The sequence below is a fragment of the Oxyura jamaicensis genome, chromosome 1 (assembly GCF_011077185.1).
Source record: "Oxyura jamaicensis isolate SHBP4307 breed ruddy duck chromosome 1, BPBGC_Ojam_1.0, whole genome shotgun sequence".
NCBI lineage: Eukaryota > Metazoa > Chordata > Aves > Anseriformes > Anatidae > Oxyura > Oxyura jamaicensis.
The window spans coordinates 23,069,951-23,090,156 of NC_048893.1; the positions used below are offsets into that span (position 1 = coordinate 23,069,951).

The following is a 20,206-nucleotide window of genomic DNA, read 5'->3' on the forward strand; positions in this document are numbered from 1 at the left end:
AGCAGAAAACCCCAAACCATGACCCTAACACCCTGCTGAAATCCTGTATTCCGGGAATAGTTTTTTTGTTTTGTTTTGTTTTGTTTTGTTGTTGTTTTTGGTTTTGTTTTTTTCAGTTCTAGGCCATGAAAACTCTTCACTTATTCAAAACAAACAAACAAACCCTGAAATATTTGCTTCCTTCAGGACTGGGGCTAAGGTGAGAGAAGATAGGAGCTGAGAGAGCCCATTTTATAGGAGCAGGTCTCACTTGCCATTTGAAACATCTAGGGTGCAGGTTTCTGGCTTTGAGTGGAACGGAGCCCACTCAGAGGCTGGTAGTCTTCAGACAGGACTTTCAATCTTCCCTAGGCCAAGTGACTTATTTCCTATGTTTTAAAAGTAGGAAATAGGCATTTCTATGTGCTTATGTCCTTTTTTCCTTTCCAAGCAACTAAATATTTCAAGCAGCAGCCTAGGAAATGTTCTGCTTCTCACAGGTTTCCACACCTTGTTGGCCCACTTGTTGAAAGGAAGTGAGCAACATCAGACAGGCAGAAGACATCCCCGACCGGGGCAAAACCCATGGCCTAAACTTTACTTGCAGTCTGGTGACCGCAGGGCAAACGACAGGAAAGCAAAGTGAGTGTTGTACAACCTTGTCCTCAGGCGTGGGACACGGCCTGTCCCCAGGACACCGGCTATTTCAGTCACAGCTCTTGAGGACAGCCTGTCAGACAGATGCGTTGGCTTGTATCAAAACGCCGGCCCACGCTGCAGGAACGGGTCCAACTGCCATAGAGCACATTAAAAACAATGCCACCACAGGCTTTCCCTCTCCCTCCCATTGCACATTCTCACCCTTCCCCACCTCTTTTGCACCCCCATTCCTCACCTATCACCCTCCCTGATGCATACCCCTCATGCAGGCCCTGATGCTCCAGCCCCGAGCTCCTCGCTGCCATGGCCTTCCATATCTCCCTTCCCTGACCTCTCCTTCCTGCCCCTCATCCCACATCCCCTGTCCTCCTCCTGGAGCTCCTTGCTGCCTGCCATCCCCCTCCTGCCTCACACTTTTTTACCCATCTTCCTCATATATATATTTCTGTATGCTGCTTCTACAGGCCCACGTTGAACGCAGAGTCCAAAAGAGACAAAGGGTCAGCAGTCTGGCATCTAGGCAGGACAGGCAGGCAGACTGATGGGACAAGCTGTAGCTCTTTCTCCCAAGAGACCAGCATTACTTTTGAAAATTGTGCACACCATACTGTTCTTGAAAAGGATGTGTCATCACCTGCATTTAATACTGGTATCAGCAGAGAAAATGGCATAAAGCATGCTCTGAAGGCATTTGAAGGAACAATTTTTCAGCTGATTTTCTCTGTGCCAGATGATTCTGTTGTCCAGTCCATCTCTCCTGGTGTTGCTGTAAACGGGGAGTCACAAGTGAGAAAAACTTCTCTCTTCATCCTTGCTAGGAAAACAAAAAGTGGGATGAGTTTAAAGATGACCATGAACCAAAACCAGTCTTTGCTTGGGAATCAGACTCAACATCCTAAACCAATGACAGATCTTTCCTGCTGACCCTCTGCAGCACACTCCAGGCCACTGGGAGGGCAGATTTCCAGGTCCAGATTGTAGCTTAACAGCTCAGACCCACCACAAACAGAGATCAGCTTTCACTCAAAAACATGTGCATGTGGACTGCCTTATTGCTCAGATTAGTTTTGAAAACAGCATTCCCACCAGCTGCTGGGAAGGTAACCAGAAGTCTGGAGAATGCTATAAAGCACCAAGCCAAGTGGCAACCACTAATCTAGTGCATTTCGATGGCGGAGGTGTTTGGGTTGCCTTGTTTATCAAGCAGACAGAAGAATTATAGAAAAATGTCATAGTAATGTCAAAGAAAAAGTCATAGAAAATAAATGAATGGGTCCTGGTGGTGCTGATGATGGGAAGTGTGCAAGGGTGCATCTTGGAAATGGGAGTCAAAAGGTGAACTTTACTGCAGGAAACCGCTGGGGGAAAAAAAGAAACAGTGCAAATAAAAACATTTCTGGACTAACAGATTTCTTTAGCATTTGATTAAAAGAAGGAAAACTTTCTAACCATCTTGTGTTAGTACAATAAGTCACGTTCCATAATAACAACATGAGAGGAACCTGCTTATCTCAGACAGAGCAAACTATTGTGCTATTCTGTAAGTGCTTCTCCACATCCCTACTGACTGTCCATTTCCTCAGTGCCAGTTTCTGCCACACCAAAAAGATAAAGTGCTTTATACGCAATGGTTGTCCCAATGCTCTTGCTTTCATATAGCTGCTCATATCCCTCAGGAAGAATCTCAATGTGCTTTACAGATTGCCAACAGATTTACGAACTATATATAGAAATCATTTCACTCACTACTGATGTACAGACACTAGGGTGACCACAGCAGCTGTTTGGAATTACAGAGCAATATTGCTCAATGGTTTTGGACAGGAAGCAGAGGCCGCTGTATGGCAGAGAAAGTAGCAGAGGCACTCCTGAATGCAGACAGGCATGAAGTGGTTTTTAGAAGCACAGTTGGGATGCTGTTAGGCATCTGTAGTCAGCCTGTTCTTTCTCAAAAAACATGATAAAATATTTAACATCTGCCACTGTAAGCATTACATTATTCACGGTGATATTTGCAAATATACCGTAAGTTGTATGTCTAGGTCAGAGTATGTAGCTATTAAATTGTAAGTAATTATAAGGAGTGCATGCCCTTAATCCTTTGTTGAATGCCTTAGACTCAGTTTTCCTGTGTAGCTTTGCCAAAAATACAGTTTGCCTTTCAGATAGAAAAAAAATGCTGTTTCTTTACACCCAGGGAGCAATACAGGTACTAACTGCTATAACTAGCATTTCCTTGACTTTAAGTCAAGGTATTTTAACAGTGTGTGTTTATTAAGATTTTTATTAAAAAATATCCTAGCAATATAAGCAAATGATGTAAATCATAAGGAATGAAATACAAGCAGCAGTACTAAGTAAATAAAGACAATAAAGTAGAGAATTTATGTCTATTTTGAAATAGCCCATATTAATGACAATGGGAGTCTGGGCATTGTATCTACCATGCACAAATTATGCTGGCAAAAGTAAATAGTTTTCCATTAAACTTGATCAAATGTAAAGATTTCTACTGCAAATGTGAATTTTGAAAATGAAATTAAATACTTTGTACATGTCACCAGAGCTACGGTACCATATCAGTCTTAAGACTACTAACAACATGTTTTTACAGCTTTTCAGGAGAATCATGAAACACAGGTTCCTCAGGGAATACTTCTCCTGATCTAAGTACCTCTTTTGCTGGTGTGAGTGACACTTAAGGGAGCACTCCAGAGAGAAAATGTTTCCCATTGCAATATATACCTTTAAATATTTATACAGTTATTTGGTGCACTTACCCATGTACTTCTTTCTGATTTCTCCAGCATTTGTCTTGATAAAGGATCAGAATGGATTTTTTTTGAAGTCTCTTCTGTGCATTTGGAGATAGACCGTGTGGGTTTGAATCAAGGTAATTATCTGTAGGTACAGAAAAGGACTCCAAAGGATAGACACCTTGGACAGCAAGGTTCCAGTTTTAATTACTGCAGCCTAAACAATTTCCAGTGGAAAGGTCAGGGAGAGAACAAGCCAGAATAGAGCCAGTCAGGCTGAAATTCACTTTGGCTGGAATAATGTTTCCTGATACCAGCTTCTTGAGCAGACATCTACCAGTGCCAAGGCTCACAGGGAAAAAAAATAATAATAAAAAAAAAAAAAAAAAGAGGGGGAGGAAGGCTATAAATGGACTGACTCAGCAGGCAGCCTAGTGCTGTTGCTGAGTACAACAGAGAGGCAAAGCTGGCTACATAGAAGACAACAGATGAGGGCAACACATTGTTCACCAGGCACATATTAAGGGGGTTGATGCAAAAGCTAACAGAGAAGAGACCTGTTCTACTACAGAGATAAGCACTGATCAGTTTATGTCACTTTTCTCCATGCAAACCATAGGTAAACAGTTGGCTACTTTAGAAGCCTTTTTCTGCCCCAAATAAAGGTCAGAAAAATCCCTTTACCTACCCAAAGGTAGACACAAAAGAGCACTGCTTTGTGACTGTGTTTTTCCATATAAGACTCACATACTATCAGGAAGAATTAGAGAAAAGGCAGCTGAGGAATGAAAAAACAGAGGCAGAACACTGGCTCATGCAGTAAAACAGTAAAATTGTCTCCCACTTGATACCCAGAGCAAGGATCTGCCGTGCCAGCTTCCCAGATTACATGGTGCGTGGAAGTTTTATGGAAAGCATACACGATATTATGGGCCCTAAAGGGTATAGCTGGTCATATAACTCATGGCTTTGGTCCTTCACCAAAATACGAAAACACAGCTACAGAGTTCATCTCACTGATGCTGCAACGTCTGACATAACTACAGTTGAATTCCTGGCTCCTTGGAGAGCTCATCAGTCTGGTGCAGCTGTTTGTGTCAGATTTTATGAGAAACAGAGACCAAATGATATCGCTGCTTTCAAACATTGTCCCCAAACTGATCAGAGTCCCTACCCCAGAGCATGCCTGAATCAAAGCCAGGGCATTTAATTACTTCTAGCCAATGTCACCCATGGGTAGGCGTGCCATGGGATTGGGTTGCAATGGAACACCTATTAAGTCACACCCAAATAGCAGAGAAATTGAAAACCCAGCATTACAAGGCTTCAATTGGAGTCCAAATGGGGAAAAAATCATTTTTTTTTTTTTTTTTTTTTCCTAGCCATTTATTCTTACAGCTGGGGCTGCTGACTTCACTTGTTTTCACACATTTCCTACTCTCAACAGCACATACTCAACTCCAAAAAAGTAATAATCAATGATCTGGCTGCAAAACATGGGAGTCAAAAGATTTGTGTTCAGTTCCTAGTTTCGCTATAAGCATGACGCAGAGTAAATAGCTTCCTTTTTCTATCCATCTATCTCACCTCATATTCCATTTAAAACAAAACTTTACCCCTCACTCCTCCACTCAGTTCACAGGTGCCTTGAAGGCATTCCACATGCTTTCTTACGGTGTTATATTTCCTTTAGTGTTCAGGAGGAAAAAGTCTTCAATAAATAAACATCTTCAATGTTGAGGAAAATAAAAGCTTTAAAGCAGAATTAGGCCACCTTCTGTAACAGGCTCCCAAATAACAAAAATGGCCCAGAGGTATTGTTTGAAAGATAAGCATGATAAACCTTTTAAACTTACCAAGTGATCTTTTAAGGACTAGTCCATGATATTTTAAACATTTCAGGCAATACTTTGCCCTAGAGCTGAATGCTTTGATGCCAGAGGCGCTGTAACTATTGCCTGAGGCGTGTATAGAGGCCTAAATATAAACGTTGGCCCATGAACTAAAATTACTAATGGAATTTGGCTCTAGCCACAGAAAGGGTTTAAAATCTCCTGTCTAAAGCCCTATTTGATCATGTTTCCTTTGCTGGTAGCAGTATACTGTATCAGTTATGTGACTACCCAGATCCTTATGTTGTGGTCACTCTACTCACTGAAATGACCACTATTCAAGACTTATTAAGCCCATATTTCTGCTTAGAAATTCCCACATAGAAATACCAGTTTATAGGTTATGCAGCACACATGCATTTAGACTGGTATATCCAGGATGTGTTGGTCTATGGAGCCTTGACGGCCGAGAGCCACGTTGGTTTCATCGAGGGCTCAGCCCCCAGGCCACACATGGAGTCAGCAGTCAGCTGGGACGTCCTACTGCCAGGGCCTGGTGTGGACACCACATACCTGGAAATTTTGCACAAATGACCAAATTCTTCTCTTCCACCCTGGTCAAAATTTCTGACAAAACAACAGAAGACATGTCTTGGAAAAGCAGATGAGTACTTGCCCTAGTGAGAGCAGAAGCAACAACTAAGCCTTCTGCTCAAACCCTCTCCATGTCCCAGACCAGAAATTTCTGCTTGTTCCATTTGCTCCTGTAAATATATTGTGAGGATGGGCACATCCACAAATAACTGATAGAGCTGTCTTTGGAAATGGCATTTACATTTCTGACTGAGGTGTTAATAAGTTATATATGGCAATCACATGCAGCAGAGAAAAAGTTCTAAACAACATGGAAAGCAAGCATATGGAGCAGGGCAGAAGGATGCTTCAGCTGTCCATGTCCATGTCCGTGTGTGTGTGTGTGTGAAAGAGAGAGAGGGAGAACCAGTGTATCTCTTGAATTGCATGTTTATGCTCTGAATTAGGCACTATGTAACATTGACATCCACCAACTGAAATCCTCTCTGAGTTTAGGCAGGACAGCAAAGGGAGTAAGTGCAATCCACTTTTAATAGAATAATTTAAAGAAGATTTAATCTGGTGTGTTTTATTCTCAGCATGCACAGAAACACACTGCCAAGTGCATCACAGCATAACTAAGGGTCTTGCTTAGTCTGGCTGAGAAATGATCTGAAAAGGCTCTGTAGGAACCATGATTAAAGTTATGACATTGCACCATTTCTCAGCTAATGGGGATAGGCTACTTGATTTCCTGCTTTGTTTGTGTATCAAAATCTACCCACTGTTAAAAAGCCTCAAGTCCCTTGGTCTTTGCCAAGCACTAAAACATGCTGTACTGGTATGCTGTACTGGCAAGCAGATGTACCTAGGAATCCACACTTTGCAAAAATAGCTAAAAAGAATCTTGGATGTGTTTGGAGAATTTTATAATATAAACACTTTTCAAAAATAAAATGTGTTACACTTCATGCCAATTACATGACAAAGACTTGCATTTAGAGGTTTAATTTTCCTTCCCGAGTTAAATTATACATTTATTCTCTTTTCCAGATAATTTCATGCCACAATATGAGAGGAGCAATTGTATTTATAATCATCATTGCAAAGTCCATCAGGAAAATTCTTTTGTCCTTCCTTCATCTGAATTCCCATTTAGAGTGTACTTTTCTACATAATTATTATAATGTCCTTATTCTGGTTTTAGACTAGATTCAGATAGTACAACGGTGTGTTAAAACATGAGCTTTAACATACCAGTTTTGAAGAAAAATTTGTTCCCATAAAAGATCTATTTACAACAAATATCAGAATGTTGTGAGTGTATATAAAACAACAAGCAGCCCTTCAGCTAGTAAAAAAAAAAAAAAGAAAAAAAAAAAATAAACGAGTCTAATTACAGATTGTGCAGTTATTTCTAAAAACTACTCTAAATGTATCTCTTTTCCATACAGATCATATTCTTTATATAGGATATAGTTCTTGAGAACCGGTGGAAGTGGAAACTTCTTCATAGATGACAGTTTCTGGAGCCTCCTCAACCCCATGAGTTTACGTATTTTCAGGCGACACAGATGTTTCAATGGGCGAGGATTATCTAAAAGTAATAGCGAGAGAGAAATAGGGGAAAAATAATACCATTAACACTGACTGTAAGATGGTTCACAATCTCAAAACTTGCTGTAATAAAATTAATATCAAAATCTATTAGCTTGGGGCATTATTATTATCTCGCCACTTCTGAACAAAATATCATTTATTTTACTTCAAAATTGTGATATTACACTCTGTTGATATTAAATAAACTTCTTCTTTTAGATATCTGCCTAACACTGTATGTCTCCCTTTTGGAAATATTCACACCGTGCTGTGTCTCCAAAACATCCATCTGAACACCTAGACATTATTTAACATAATCAATTGTATCTAATAAATGATCTCTCTTTTCTCTACATTCTCTGATGTTAAATCAAATTCTATTAAAAAAAAATAAAGTAATAGTTAAATAAAATCAGCTCCTGCAAAGAGAACTTTTTATATATTTCCCAATAGTCTTCTTTTTTTTTTTTTAAGTTAAGGTCTTTGCTGCCACCAATGGTAGAAGGTCTAAGCTACTTTGTAGAACTTCAAAAGTAAAAGTGTACGGAGAAATATTATTCAACTGCAGTATTAACAATGGCAAGACTAGATGTATATCATGTAAAACAGGAATTGATGGTGATGTGATGTACTATTGTGATGGTACACTCACTGTCATCACCTCTCACTTTGAACATAATAGGATCTAAACCATGCTTTTATGATAATCCTTGAATGACTGACAGACTTGAGAGATCAAGGGAGCTAAAAGAAGGATGAAGTGTGAGCAATACTCCTCAATAAAAAACGTCGAGTCCCATAGCTGTGCAATGACTGGTGTTACAAGGCTTAATAAGGAGTTTGAGAAGTACCTCAGTGGTTCTGCTTAACTGAGGAGGCTTCCCACACAACAATGACCTTCCTTATGAGACTAATTCTCACCAAGTGCATACTTGTCATAACGCAGTCCAATTAACTAATTTGTGACCAGTGGCAGTAAGTAAAGATCTGCCTCAATCTGAGGAAAGGACGACAGACACAACCTGGTTCTTAGGTAGTACACAGTTAGATTGCATATTTTGGACTAGTATGACTTGACATGGGGAATTAAAGTTTCCCATAATAAATCATAACATCATTAACTGGAACTTAGATATTTACCCAATATTTGACGAATTTCTGGCCATTCCTTCTGTGTTTCTAGGACAAACTTAATTTTTGTGCACAGAGGGACATAATCCATGTAATCTATAAAAACACGAACAACTTTTCCCGCTAAGTGTTTCAACCAAGGAACAGCAATAAAGTCACAGAACTGAAAGGAAAAACACATCAAGGAACAACTTCAAAATCTGTGCAGAGGAATGCCAAAAGAACACAATTAAAACAATTACACAAGATAATTTAAACGAAGTATTAGGAATGACCTTTAACAGCCATAAATTGATGCCTATATAAGTTACTTTAAAAGCCATTTGCTTCCATGCTTAACCTTTGTGATCCCTTAATTCCTCTGGACAGGCTCAAAGGCCAATAACCATTATAACACTGCTATAATTTCCAGCATTGCTTTGTTCAACTGTTTGTTCAACTCTTTGGAAATGCATCCCTTCCATTGGTTTGGACAGGAACAGAAATACCAATATCCTGCTTTTCAGCTTCTTAAAACTTCCTTCCTAAATCTTTAATATACAGGCACCAAACCAAAACCACTCTACATAGATAATTTTCTCTCAGAGTCAAAAAATGAAAAATGGCTGTTTTATTTTTAGCATGTTTCAAAAAAAGGATTTTGTGAGTATATTAAGCTTGATTCTGTACAATAGTCTGGGATTTTTAAAGCTGGCTAATGGAAATATGAAAGAGAAGAGAAGGAAGTTATGTATTTACTGGATTATCCTTTATTACAGAAGAAGTCCATCCTGGGAGAATCTCTTCCTCTGGAGTTGACCACACAAAAGAATTTCCAAAGATATCTTGATGCATACAGTCAAAACACATCTCCACATTATACCCATGATTCAGCAATAGCCTCAACATCACTTCATCATTCAAGGCATACTGAATGGCACTGGGGAAATGCGTATCATTAACCAGCATAAAGTAGCAATTGACGTTTGCTCCGTAAGATAGGAGCAGCCTTACTATTTCATGATTACCAGCTCTCACTGCCACAAGAAGACAGTTTAAAGGATCCTTGTTCGGATTTGCACCAGCTTTCAGTAATATTTCGGTGCAAAGAATGTCATTGTTTGAAACAGCAAAATAAAGTGCAGTTTTCCTTTCATCATCGTAACTATTTGAAATGTGCTCAGCCAAGGGAGTATTGACATCAAAACCACTTTCAATGAGGAGCTCTAGACACTGAGAATTCTGACCATCTGCAGCTGAGTGAATAGGGCTTAACCCACTTTTCTGGATTGCATTTTGGGATGTGACTGGAATGAGATACTTCAGGACCCTAAAAAACAGTGAAGAAAATTAGTAAGGCATCATTCCTGCGCATGAAGAAAATGACCATCACCAAATTACATGCTAACCTACCATGTAGATTCTTTACACAAGAAGATCCTAACACAAAACATCTGTTTTGAGCAGTGTCAAATGGGACCTCGTGTTTAAGTCGTTTCAGTGCTTTTCACTTAATTTTAAAGCAGTATACTTTGCATTTTGCTTTCTTTATTCTAAAATAACTCTTAAAAGTTGATTCAAGCTGACAAAACATTGGCATTTCTGAAATATAAGTGATCTCTACATTTGTATGTTTAACATAGCATTCCTCAAATATGACCTTGAGCCACGCTGTATCTTAAAGAAAACATTAAGTCCAAACTCATACTCACAGGTAATGTCCCTCATAAGCTGCTTTGTGTATGGGAAGGAGTCCTGCCTTATTAGGCACATTGCCACTTCCTCCATATTCCAAAAGAAGTGCTATGCAGTCTGGATTACCTCCTCCGGCTGCTTCAAACAGAATTGATGCACCATCATCTGCTAAGGCCTGGACATCTCCACCTTGCAGGACAGACAGTTCAGAATTATATCCAAATTGATTTGCAGATCATCATAAAACCAAGCCAAGAGAACTTTCCTCCTCATTTTTTGATGTATTTAAATTAAAATGTTATGAAAACAAGAAATGTGGAAAATTTAGACCTCAAAGTCAAAAAAAAATCTTGTACAGATACAAGTTCAAATGTAGGAAAATGCTTACTTGAGTGGGATTTGCTTTGATCTTAAGTGTTATAACTGAGGATTTTCAAAATTTTAGTGTATTTCAAAGTATATTTAATTGCATTATTTAATACCAACATAATTATATTCACTATTGAAAGGAAGGAAGCAGAAAAAGAGAAAGGGAGGGAAGAAAACAGATGTAAAGAAGGGAAAGGACATGTATAGCAGTACAATCAGGTCCGTCTTTGACTGAAACGTATTGGTGTCAACTCTGTCACTCACTTCATGTGGATTATGTAAGTGTAGGAATACTCACAGATGTTTCCTTTCCTTCCAAGAAACCAAACCTTCTCATTCATCAGTACTCTTTCTCTCCTTTTCCATCACCACCCTAAAACCCCTCAGCAACTAGACAAGACATATGCCAGTCCAGAGGTGTATTTCCTTTTTACCTGACTACATACCTTTATGAATAAGATGTTCCAGCACATCACAGTGACCATATTCAGCAGCAACACCTAATGGTGATACTCCATATCCATCCTTAAGGTTCACATTTCCACCATTCTTCAGAAGAAGAGAAACAATATCTTTGCGTCCCTGTTTTGCAGCTTCATGCATTGCTGACCAACGTTTTACACACGGCTGGTGGATACTACAGTTGTGTTTTATCAGAAGGGATGCCATTTCAAAAGAGCCCCTTTTTACAGCTTGAAGATATTAAAAAGGGAATAAAATAATAAAATTTTATTTTCAGGTATGTTGACCTGAAATTTAAAGGTATCTAGTAAGTTTAGAGAAACTTTTTATTCTGCACTGATATGAGGAAAATCAAAAGATTTCTAGTGCTAGAAATCTGCATATTCCAGTTTATATATTGGTCAATAAATGATGATGTGAGCTGCACAGGAAATCAAGGCAAACCACCACAATCTGTAAAATACATCAGTTTGGAATACAGAGGGCAAAAGCAGCAGCATCTCAATTGCAAGAAAAAGCAACAATAAAAATAACATGATATTAGGCAATAGTCCTTACTTTTAAAGTTGGTGCAAGCATTACAATAAAATTAATAAAATCAATAATAAAATTAAGCATTACAATATCCCTCCCAAATCCCTCAAAATTATGATTTAGTCATTTGGTAACTCTAATCCTAATGTGTACCCAGCGGCTGCTGTTAGCCAAAGCACAATTGACATCTGCTATACTTTAAGACCATGTTCTGCCCTTTTGAGAATACGAGTTTGAAATTTCCAGATAATTACACCTGCAAATTATTTACCTATAAAATAATGATTCAGAGTTGGAGTCTAATTTCACTTCTGAACTATCTGAATAGCAGATCTCTCCACTAACAGGCAGGGCAGCTGAGAAAGATCAGCAGCACAGGGTTAGCAAATTTAACTTTTGTGAATGCCTCATCATACAAGTAAGAAGGTTAAGAGGCAATAGTCTTCATAATTATCCACAGATGCCTTGAAGTGGAGTACTACTGAACGTAGCTGGAAGCAGAAATCATCCCACTAGGTATTTTTTCAGCATTTACCTTCGTACTGAAGAGCCTTTCAATCCAGAGTTTTAGAATTAAAAGAAGAAACTAAATCATGTTCAGCTTTTAACATCATGTTAAGTGTTAAACACCTGATTCTCTGTTTTACAGACAAAGATTAAAATGTATGATGCACAACAATATCTATACCCACATTGTCATCTCTAAGTGGCATAATATCATAAAAAGCATCACACAAACCTTACACAGCTTATAAACCTCATTTTCAGGAGTTTGTATAGATAAATATTTAGGAAAATAAACTGCTATTATAAGGGAGAAAAAAATCATCAGCCCTAGTTACATAGTTACATAGCCCAGGATTTGTTAAAAGCAAAGGATGAAAATAGCTTAAAAGTTTTAGACTTATTGAATGAAAAGCAAGATATCCCAAAGTGATATCTTGGGAAAAGCAAGATATCCTAAAGGAAAACTCTATAAATGTTGCAGGGCCAAAAAATGTTAACATATAATTGCACCTGAGGAAAGTTAACAAAAATTACAAGAATGTAATATTTTAATACTGAAAATTATATAAATTGTAGTTTGTTATACAGAATAATGTTACTTTGCATTACACAGGAGAATTGTATTAATTTCACATATTGACTCTCCTCAGAAGAATGGGGATGTTTTGACTTTCAACAGAAACTAGAAGCTAACAATAGCTAAACTACCCACATATAGTGAGGCTCATTTAAGTCTACCTATAGCATAAAATCTTCCAAAGGAATCACCTTTCTTTAGATGGAGGTACTAGTTAGAAATGCAGCTAAAGCTTATTTTCAGTGCAAGAGGGACGGGAAATGAAATGGGAGATTTTGAAATTGAACATACCTGTCTACTCCTGAGGAAATCATCCAATAAAAATAAAAATCTTCAGTAACATCCAGACCTCCATAAAAAGTACATCCTAGTTAAACTAGAAGCTTATTCTTGCACCTGACTTGTACCTTAAGATGGTCAAATGGGACCAGCTTGCAAAAGGCCTTACAGCCCCTGAAGGTACAGAGACGATGCCTCAAACACCAAAACAGGTCACATTCTTAGGATTATCTTTAAGTGCATCTCAGGGGTCACCTGAAGCATAATTCTTGCTGGTCTCAGTGCTGGGTACGTTTCAGTAAGTGCTGAGCATTTTGTTTCATCTAAAAAGATTACCAGCAGCTAGAACATCTAAGTCAATAGGAGTAATGAAGTGAGTAAGAATTATTCACAGTGATGAGGATTCGCAGAAATGGGGTTAAATTCCCCTTGCTATGGTTAGATTTTGAGCCTGCAGAAAATGGATGTGCCAGTTTAGTTGAGCATGGGTTACAATTCACTTTGCTTAAACACAGGGAAAAGAGGCAATTACCAATAAGAAGTGGAGTTTCTCCTTTGTCATTTTTTGTATTGGGCCAAACACCTTTCTCCAGCAATGCTCGTACGTTTTCCACAAAGCCAGCTTTTGCTGCCAAAGTTAGTGGTGTTTCTCCATCACAGGTTTTGTATTCCCACATTGTTTTATAAGATGCTAGATGAAAGCAAAACATAAAATTACATTAATGGACAAATGTTGTTAACATGCACATGTACGTTCACTTTTGCACTGTAGGGCTTCTGAAAGAAGTATTTAAAAACACTGCAACTACTTTACTGGTGTAAACTGATGCAACATCTCCCAAAATAAAATTTGCCTGATACTTAAACACCGTACATAAGATGCTCCATGAAGGATTTCTTCATACTTTTTAGTAATCAATTCCAGCCTGTTTCTGTGCACATCTGTTTTTTGTTCAGTGTTTCTTTGCTGCTTCCCCTGTCTTGTGGAATATTTTTACCTTACTCACCATCTAAAATGATTTCAAGTATTTGTTGAATTGGCTGAGCTGCAGCCTCATGCAGTGGAAACCAGCCTCTTTCATCAGCTTCATCCAAAGCATATTTCTGTTTCACAAGGTCTTGGAGCCCAAATACTTGACCTTTAGAAATCCAGTGGATAAAATGAGATGTATTTGAAAAAAATAATATATGGAAAGCTCAGTTTTGCAAATAGACTGTTTTATATTAGGGTTTTTACCTTGCTTTATGGCTGCTACAATTTTCCTATTTTCCTCACTAGGTGGTACAAAACTATCAAAAAAAAAAAAAAAAGAAAAAAAGCAGAAAATATAAAATATAAACAAATCATAGATGCATTATATTATTTATTCAGTATTTTATATTAGGTTCTCATCTGAGCCAACTTTCCCTTGAAACATATCAACTACAGTCCTGATTAGCTGTGTGACCTCCTAAGTTACATCTGAACTGTAGAGCTTCAGAGTAGCCCAGGTTCTTGAGGTAGGTGCAATTCCTGCTGCAGGCTGACCTCCTGATGAGCCCCCAGAGCACATGCCTGGTGTCCTGTCCCCTCCTCTTCCCTCTCATCCCCTGGCATGGCAATTTCCAGAAGAAACTGTGAAGTGCTCTGACAAACCTCCTAATTTGGAAAAGAATTCTGGTTATGGACTACAGAGTCACACAGTACAGCAAGGAGCCCTTCAGATTCACAAGCTTTAGACAGCAAATGAGAACATGACGGCGTCAGAATGTCAATGTTCATAAATGGACAGTTTGATGATGTCGATGGTACCACTGTCCCTGAAAAAGTATTGCTGATAGTTTTATCAGTATCATTTATCAGTACCAGCATTCAACTTCCATCTCATGGAGATTTCATCCATGAGATGTAAGTTGAATTCTGGTGTCTGCTAGCGCATCGAGAGATTTTGGTGATACAAGCATCTTAAAAACTAGATTAGATTTAAAAAAAAAAAAATTAAAAAAGAAAAGCAGGCAAATAAGAGAATTCCCAGTGACTCCACCAAGTGGCAAGGGAAATTCCAGACTTACAACAGGAGCCCCTGATGAGAATCCAAACTCTCACGAGATCCCACAGGAAATTAAGAAATGCTAACAGGCGTCCAAGACTTATGGTTCTACATCTCCCTTTCAATTTTGAGACATACAAAACCAACAAAATCGACATTTCTATTTTGTTTACTCTTTTCAGACAGTGCTTATCAGAGAAAGATGCATAATGGCCAAACTAAGAACTGTTTTAAGGATGGTTTAAAACACTAAAAATCAGTATCTCTAAACACTCTAAATATACATATATATATATACACTCTAAATATACATAAATATGTCATAACCTCTCATGCACATATTGAATTTACATTACCTGTCATGGTAACTGGAAGACATTGGTGGATTGGATGCATTTGATTCTTGAATGCTAAGCTGTATGGCATATTCGGTGAGCAGATCTTCAACCAAATCTTCGCTTTCATCCGCCATTTTTATGGTGAGCTATTTGAAATACAATTTTTAAATAATAAAATCAAGTGTTTCCATCAATTTCTTTTAATTTAAAAATCCTTTGGTGAGTATATTCCTATTTTAAAATGATAGAAAACAACCCTTTGAAGCACTGTACATTCCAATTAGAAAAGCTCTGTTTACAGTTCACATGCTACTTTTGTTATCTAGAAATACTGGCCAATTTGTTAGCCATTAAATAGACTTTTCCTTTTTAGAAAGCTGCAGTCACCAAATCAGTGAATAGATGATTTCCATACGTGCATGAATAACAAACAGTAAGCAAATTGATCCCCTCAGAATGATTCCTAATCAAAAACAGGCATTTGCAAGGAATTCATGAGCAAAACATAAATATATAAACATTTTAAAATTCCAGAAAAAAAAAAGGAAGACACTCAAACCATTTCAGAATCATTGACATATGTTTTCAAATGAAACATATGACCAGTTCTAAGGGTGATCACACGCTGCACTCAGCAAAGTTACGAACTAGACTCTTTTTTATGGGGGAAAGAACATTTTTTCCTGCCTCTCTTACCCAGAGTGACACCAGCAGCGATTCATACAAGACCGATCTACAAACCACAGGATTTCGGAGTGAGAAAGCCCACAGCACATCACTAAAGTTTAGGAGGTGACATGTCATCCAGTTCTGAATTCAAATGAACTTTACTAGACAAGTTTTCAGCTGTACTCTGTATTCACTGGTCCTCTCCTGGAGCAGAATCAAGCATGGATGGGGGTGTTTCCTCAATTAAAAACTAAGGGATTTTAAGAGAGGATACTAAATGCAAAACCTATTTATGTTAATATAATAATGTCTGGACTGGACAGACAGGTAGTCTTACAATACAAAATGACAATGGTCTTATGTCATTAATTATCACTTTTAATGCCACCCATTAATATATTTACAGAACGAACAAACAACAAAAAATGAACCAACTTCCAGATCTTGCTTTGATTTTACACTGCCAAGGCATGGGGGCTATAAAAGCAGACCAAGGGCTTTGAGTCTCTGCACTGGTTCTGCAGTCTTGACGTGTAATGGACATTCACAAGAATTCGGTACATGAGCTAGGCTGACTTTCAAGTTGTGCCAGTTATTTTCAAGGTGTGAGAGTGGTTGGAAAACCCAGTGGATTAGTAACAGAACATGTCAGATCTTTTAACTATAGTTACCAGTTTAATTCAGTCTGCTTATATCATCAACAGTAACTGTGGCTTATGTTCAGTATGCCTTCTGCTAGTGATACCACATCAAGCAAATGCCTTGCTGGTAAATTTTAATTATAACTAGAAGGAATGTTGCTCTTTACACTATCTTGCTGAAGGTTCCTGAAGCATAAAATGTGGCATTTATATATCATAAAAGGTATGTAAGAACAGAAACATAAGTTACTATTTGCATAACAGTAGCTACCCAACTTTTTACAGGCAGACTTAAGGTTTTGCTAGAGCTTCTCTGATTTGCATAGCTTAACACGTTTAATCAGACTGCAGACACCAGATGTTGAATTATTATTATCATTATTATTTTAATTTTAAACTGCTATGCTCTGAGTTTATGCAATAATAGAACACTTGCCGTCAAATTGTTGTACAAATATTGCCCAGGGAAGTACTGCAGTCCCCATCCCTGGAGGCATTTAAGAGACATGTGGACGTGGTACTAAGGGATCTGGTTTACTGATGGGGATCAGCAGGTCAGGTTGACTGTTGGACTTGATGGTCTTGAAGGTCTTTTCCAGCCTCAATGATTCTATAATATTAAATAATTACACTAAGCATATGTTGCATGTTTCACAGAATAGTTACTGCAGGGTGTCCTAGTCATTTGGCAACCAGAGGGAACATTATAGAAATTATTTGGAAGCCATTTTCTGCCAAATGATCTTCAAGGGAATGTGCTAACGAGATTTCTTAGAAAAAATTCTGCATTGATCCAGCAATTAGTAAGTGAATCAAAGTACCATAGTCAGCATCACAATTCCATCCACAAACACTTCATTACTTAGTAAAAAGCTTGCAAAACAAAACCTAACCACTAAGGGCTTAGAGTCAGAATGACTAGGAAGTTGAATGTCTCTTGGAATCAGATTCCCAAGTAATACAGATTCACATCTCTTTCAGCATGTCGACATACCAAGGTGTAATACAAAGCATAGAAGCTTCAAAAGCCTACAGAACACCAAGCAGCTGACCACATTTTTTCTAAATGCTGCCACAAACTTATTAATCAGAGCTAATTTGTTTTTTTTTAATCACCAAGTCCACAACCTGAGCCCCTGTTCCTCATCTCTTGTTGGCAATGCACTTTGCTGACAGGCAGGGAATTCTGAGTCAAGGTTCTTTCATGAATTTATCTTCTCATCTTCACACGCACTTTCCTAATTTTGATGGCATGTTAAAGCTTTCATCGTGTCGCCCCTTACATGCTTACATTGCAATCCGCTAATGTACACTGTTCTGAGGACTGACAAACCTGTTAGGCCGCAGCGTCTCTTTTGGACTAGTATTTTTAAAAGTTTCTCAGTAAACTTATCTGCAATCTCTTCTACCATCACCTAAAAGAAAAGTGCATTTTAGAATAAATTCATACTTCACTGGGAGGTATTCCTAATGAGACTATAGAGTTAATTTAGGCAAGTTCATTTATTAAGGAGAAATGTGTATCATTCATAATTTCCTGTTGCCAGCATGGCAGCTTAAAGGCAAACAGAAGCTACCCTGCCTTTCTTCACACCTTTCCTCATGTTTTGAAACCCTTTTATACCTGAGGACTCCATGCCATTGCTGAAATTTATGAAGCATCTTTTTTAGAAATCATGGTCACTGCATCAGATCCGCATGGGTGGACTGTCATGCCCTGCAAGCCCTACTGAAGCTGCAGTCCTTAGGGGAATCCAGCCTGAATGCTCATTACTACATTACAGCCCAACACATTACACCTGCCTTGGAGCCTCAACAAAAGCCAAATTAGGTGAATGGAAAGAGTCTGAAGACTTACATAGGGTTTTGATTAGGCCCTCACATCGAAAGCTATCTGAAAAAATGCTGTTTTGGTATATTACAGTATCTTTATGACGATGTTCACAAATGGTTTAATCCTGTGAGTTGATCAATAAATACTGTCCAACTTCACTGATTCCAAAATGGACTAAGAGCACAGAGCACCTTGCAGGATAGCCATTTAGCAAGAAAATCCTTTTATTCTGGGAAAAATATATGGACTGTCTACCTCCACTTTATCTCCAAAAGATTAGTGGAAGAAATCACTCATCATATAAACTTACCTTTTTTTTTCTGGTCGTACAACTCCCATTTGGTCAGCTAACTCCTGCTTCGCTATAGTCCCCAGAACTGCTAATGCCACAGGGAACACAGAGCTCTACCTGAACACAGACTTAACCAGAATGGTGTTAGGTAAGCAGTGTTTTAAAATCAGTGCGCTGTTTTCAAACCATCTTATTCCACCATATATATATATAAATATATCATAAAATCAAGTTATTGAGGTAGCAACAGACTGACATGGTAGAGCAAGTAGAAGGTAAAAGCTTCACCACAGCACAAGTGCTGAACACATTGCTCGAGGTCTGTAAATGCTTTGAGAGCCTGATTTGCTATATCACTGCTGGTAATATGCAGTGCTAAGGTGACAAGGTCTGACAGAAGCATGGGTGTTCCACCGGATCACAGTGGCATAAAACAGCACGGCTGGTACACTGAGCAGCAGCTGAAACGTCCCTCTTACGTGACGCAGCAGTGAAAAGGCTACAAAGCTCAGCAGCAAAATTTTCTTCCATTCGACTACAGAGGTTTTGCAGTTACCAGACCTCAGCCGTACATCTCTAAAAATAACTGCAAATGCCTTTTAAGCAAGTTTTTTAAATTGAATATTTTCCTTAAATAACATTTGGAGTAGTCTGATATTTTTCTGCTATTTTTTTCCATTCCTACCCGAAAAAAAAAAAAAGCAGATTACTTACTGTTGTTTCACCTATAAGAAAGAAAAAAAAATAAAAAAGTTTTGCTATCTTAAAGTCATCGTTTTAACTGAAAAACAACAAACAAACAAACAAACAAAACTTACAGTTCATGGTTATTTGGTTATTGAGTCTTTCCTTGGAAAGAAGTGTGTCAAGCGTTTATCATTTTAGATGCATGGGTATAAAGTTTATGTTAGATGTGTTAATTTTATTCTAATTTCTTATCCTTAAAATAAACTAGACAATCCTAGCTTTGCTCTCTATTAATAGAAGACCCTTAGGCATGCAAGGACAGTTTATTAAAATATTAAAATAATTAATAGCAGTCTACATTTGGATTCAGTCTATTAAATATTACAGTTTTAAACTACTTCACTGTTAGTTTAATTGGCGAGCATAACACATATTCTCACCTTTTCAACCCATTATCTTGCCACTGTTACTCTGGGGCCTGCATTTTGAACAGCCAGGAATAGTGCCCTGCGAGCTGATGTGTCCTGTGATATTTCTAAAATTAAATACACAGTTGCTAGATAAATTAAGGTCTGACCTTGTACAACTGTAACACAAGCAGACTCAACCCACAGGAAAGTATTACACATGACTTCTCTAAAATCTCATCAAATGTAACACAGGGTCTGCATGGTAATAATAAGATTATCTGTGCCCTCATTGGTTCAACAACTCTCATTAAGAAAATAAGGTAATTGCCAACTTAGTCTCAAGGACTACATTAACAAAATCTGGTAACATAAC

The 20,206-nt window shown here is 38.1% G+C and overlaps 1 protein-coding gene and 1 long non-coding RNA gene across 4 annotated transcripts; both read right to left on the minus strand.

Moving 5' to 3' along the window:
* Positions 1-552: 552 nt before the first annotated feature.
* Positions 553-3,812, minus strand: LOC118160291. The gene is made up of 2 exons (XR_004747403.1): positions 3,420-3,812; positions 553-1,453 (listed from the first exon to the last, which is right to left on the minus strand). It is a non-coding gene; the product is annotated as an uncharacterized LOC118160291 (long non-coding RNA).
* Positions 3,813-6,372: 2,560 nt separating this feature from the next.
* On the minus strand, positions 6,373-19,948 carry ASB15 (ankyrin repeat and SOCS box containing 15). Of its 3 annotated transcripts, XM_035315432.1 has the most exons (10): positions 19,864-19,948; positions 15,319-15,446; positions 14,170-14,222; positions 13,940-14,071; positions 13,465-13,623; positions 11,020-11,265; positions 10,222-10,393; positions 9,269-9,839; positions 8,540-8,693; positions 6,373-7,397 (listed from the first exon to the last, which is right to left on the minus strand). In XM_035315432.1, exons 2-10 carry the CDS (start codon positions 15,432-15,434, stop codon positions 7,225-7,227), a joined length of 1,776 nt encoding a protein of 591 aa, XP_035171323.1. In that variant the 5' UTR covers positions 15,435-15,446; positions 19,864-19,948; the 3' UTR covers positions 6,373-7,224. The 3 variants fall into 3 exon arrangements, with proteins under 3 accessions (XP_035171323.1, XP_035171324.1, XP_035171325.1); XM_035315433.1 differs by lacking the exon at positions 14,170-14,222; XM_035315434.1 differs by lacking the exons at positions 13,940-14,071; positions 14,170-14,222.
* Positions 19,949-20,206: the final 258 nt, after the last annotated feature.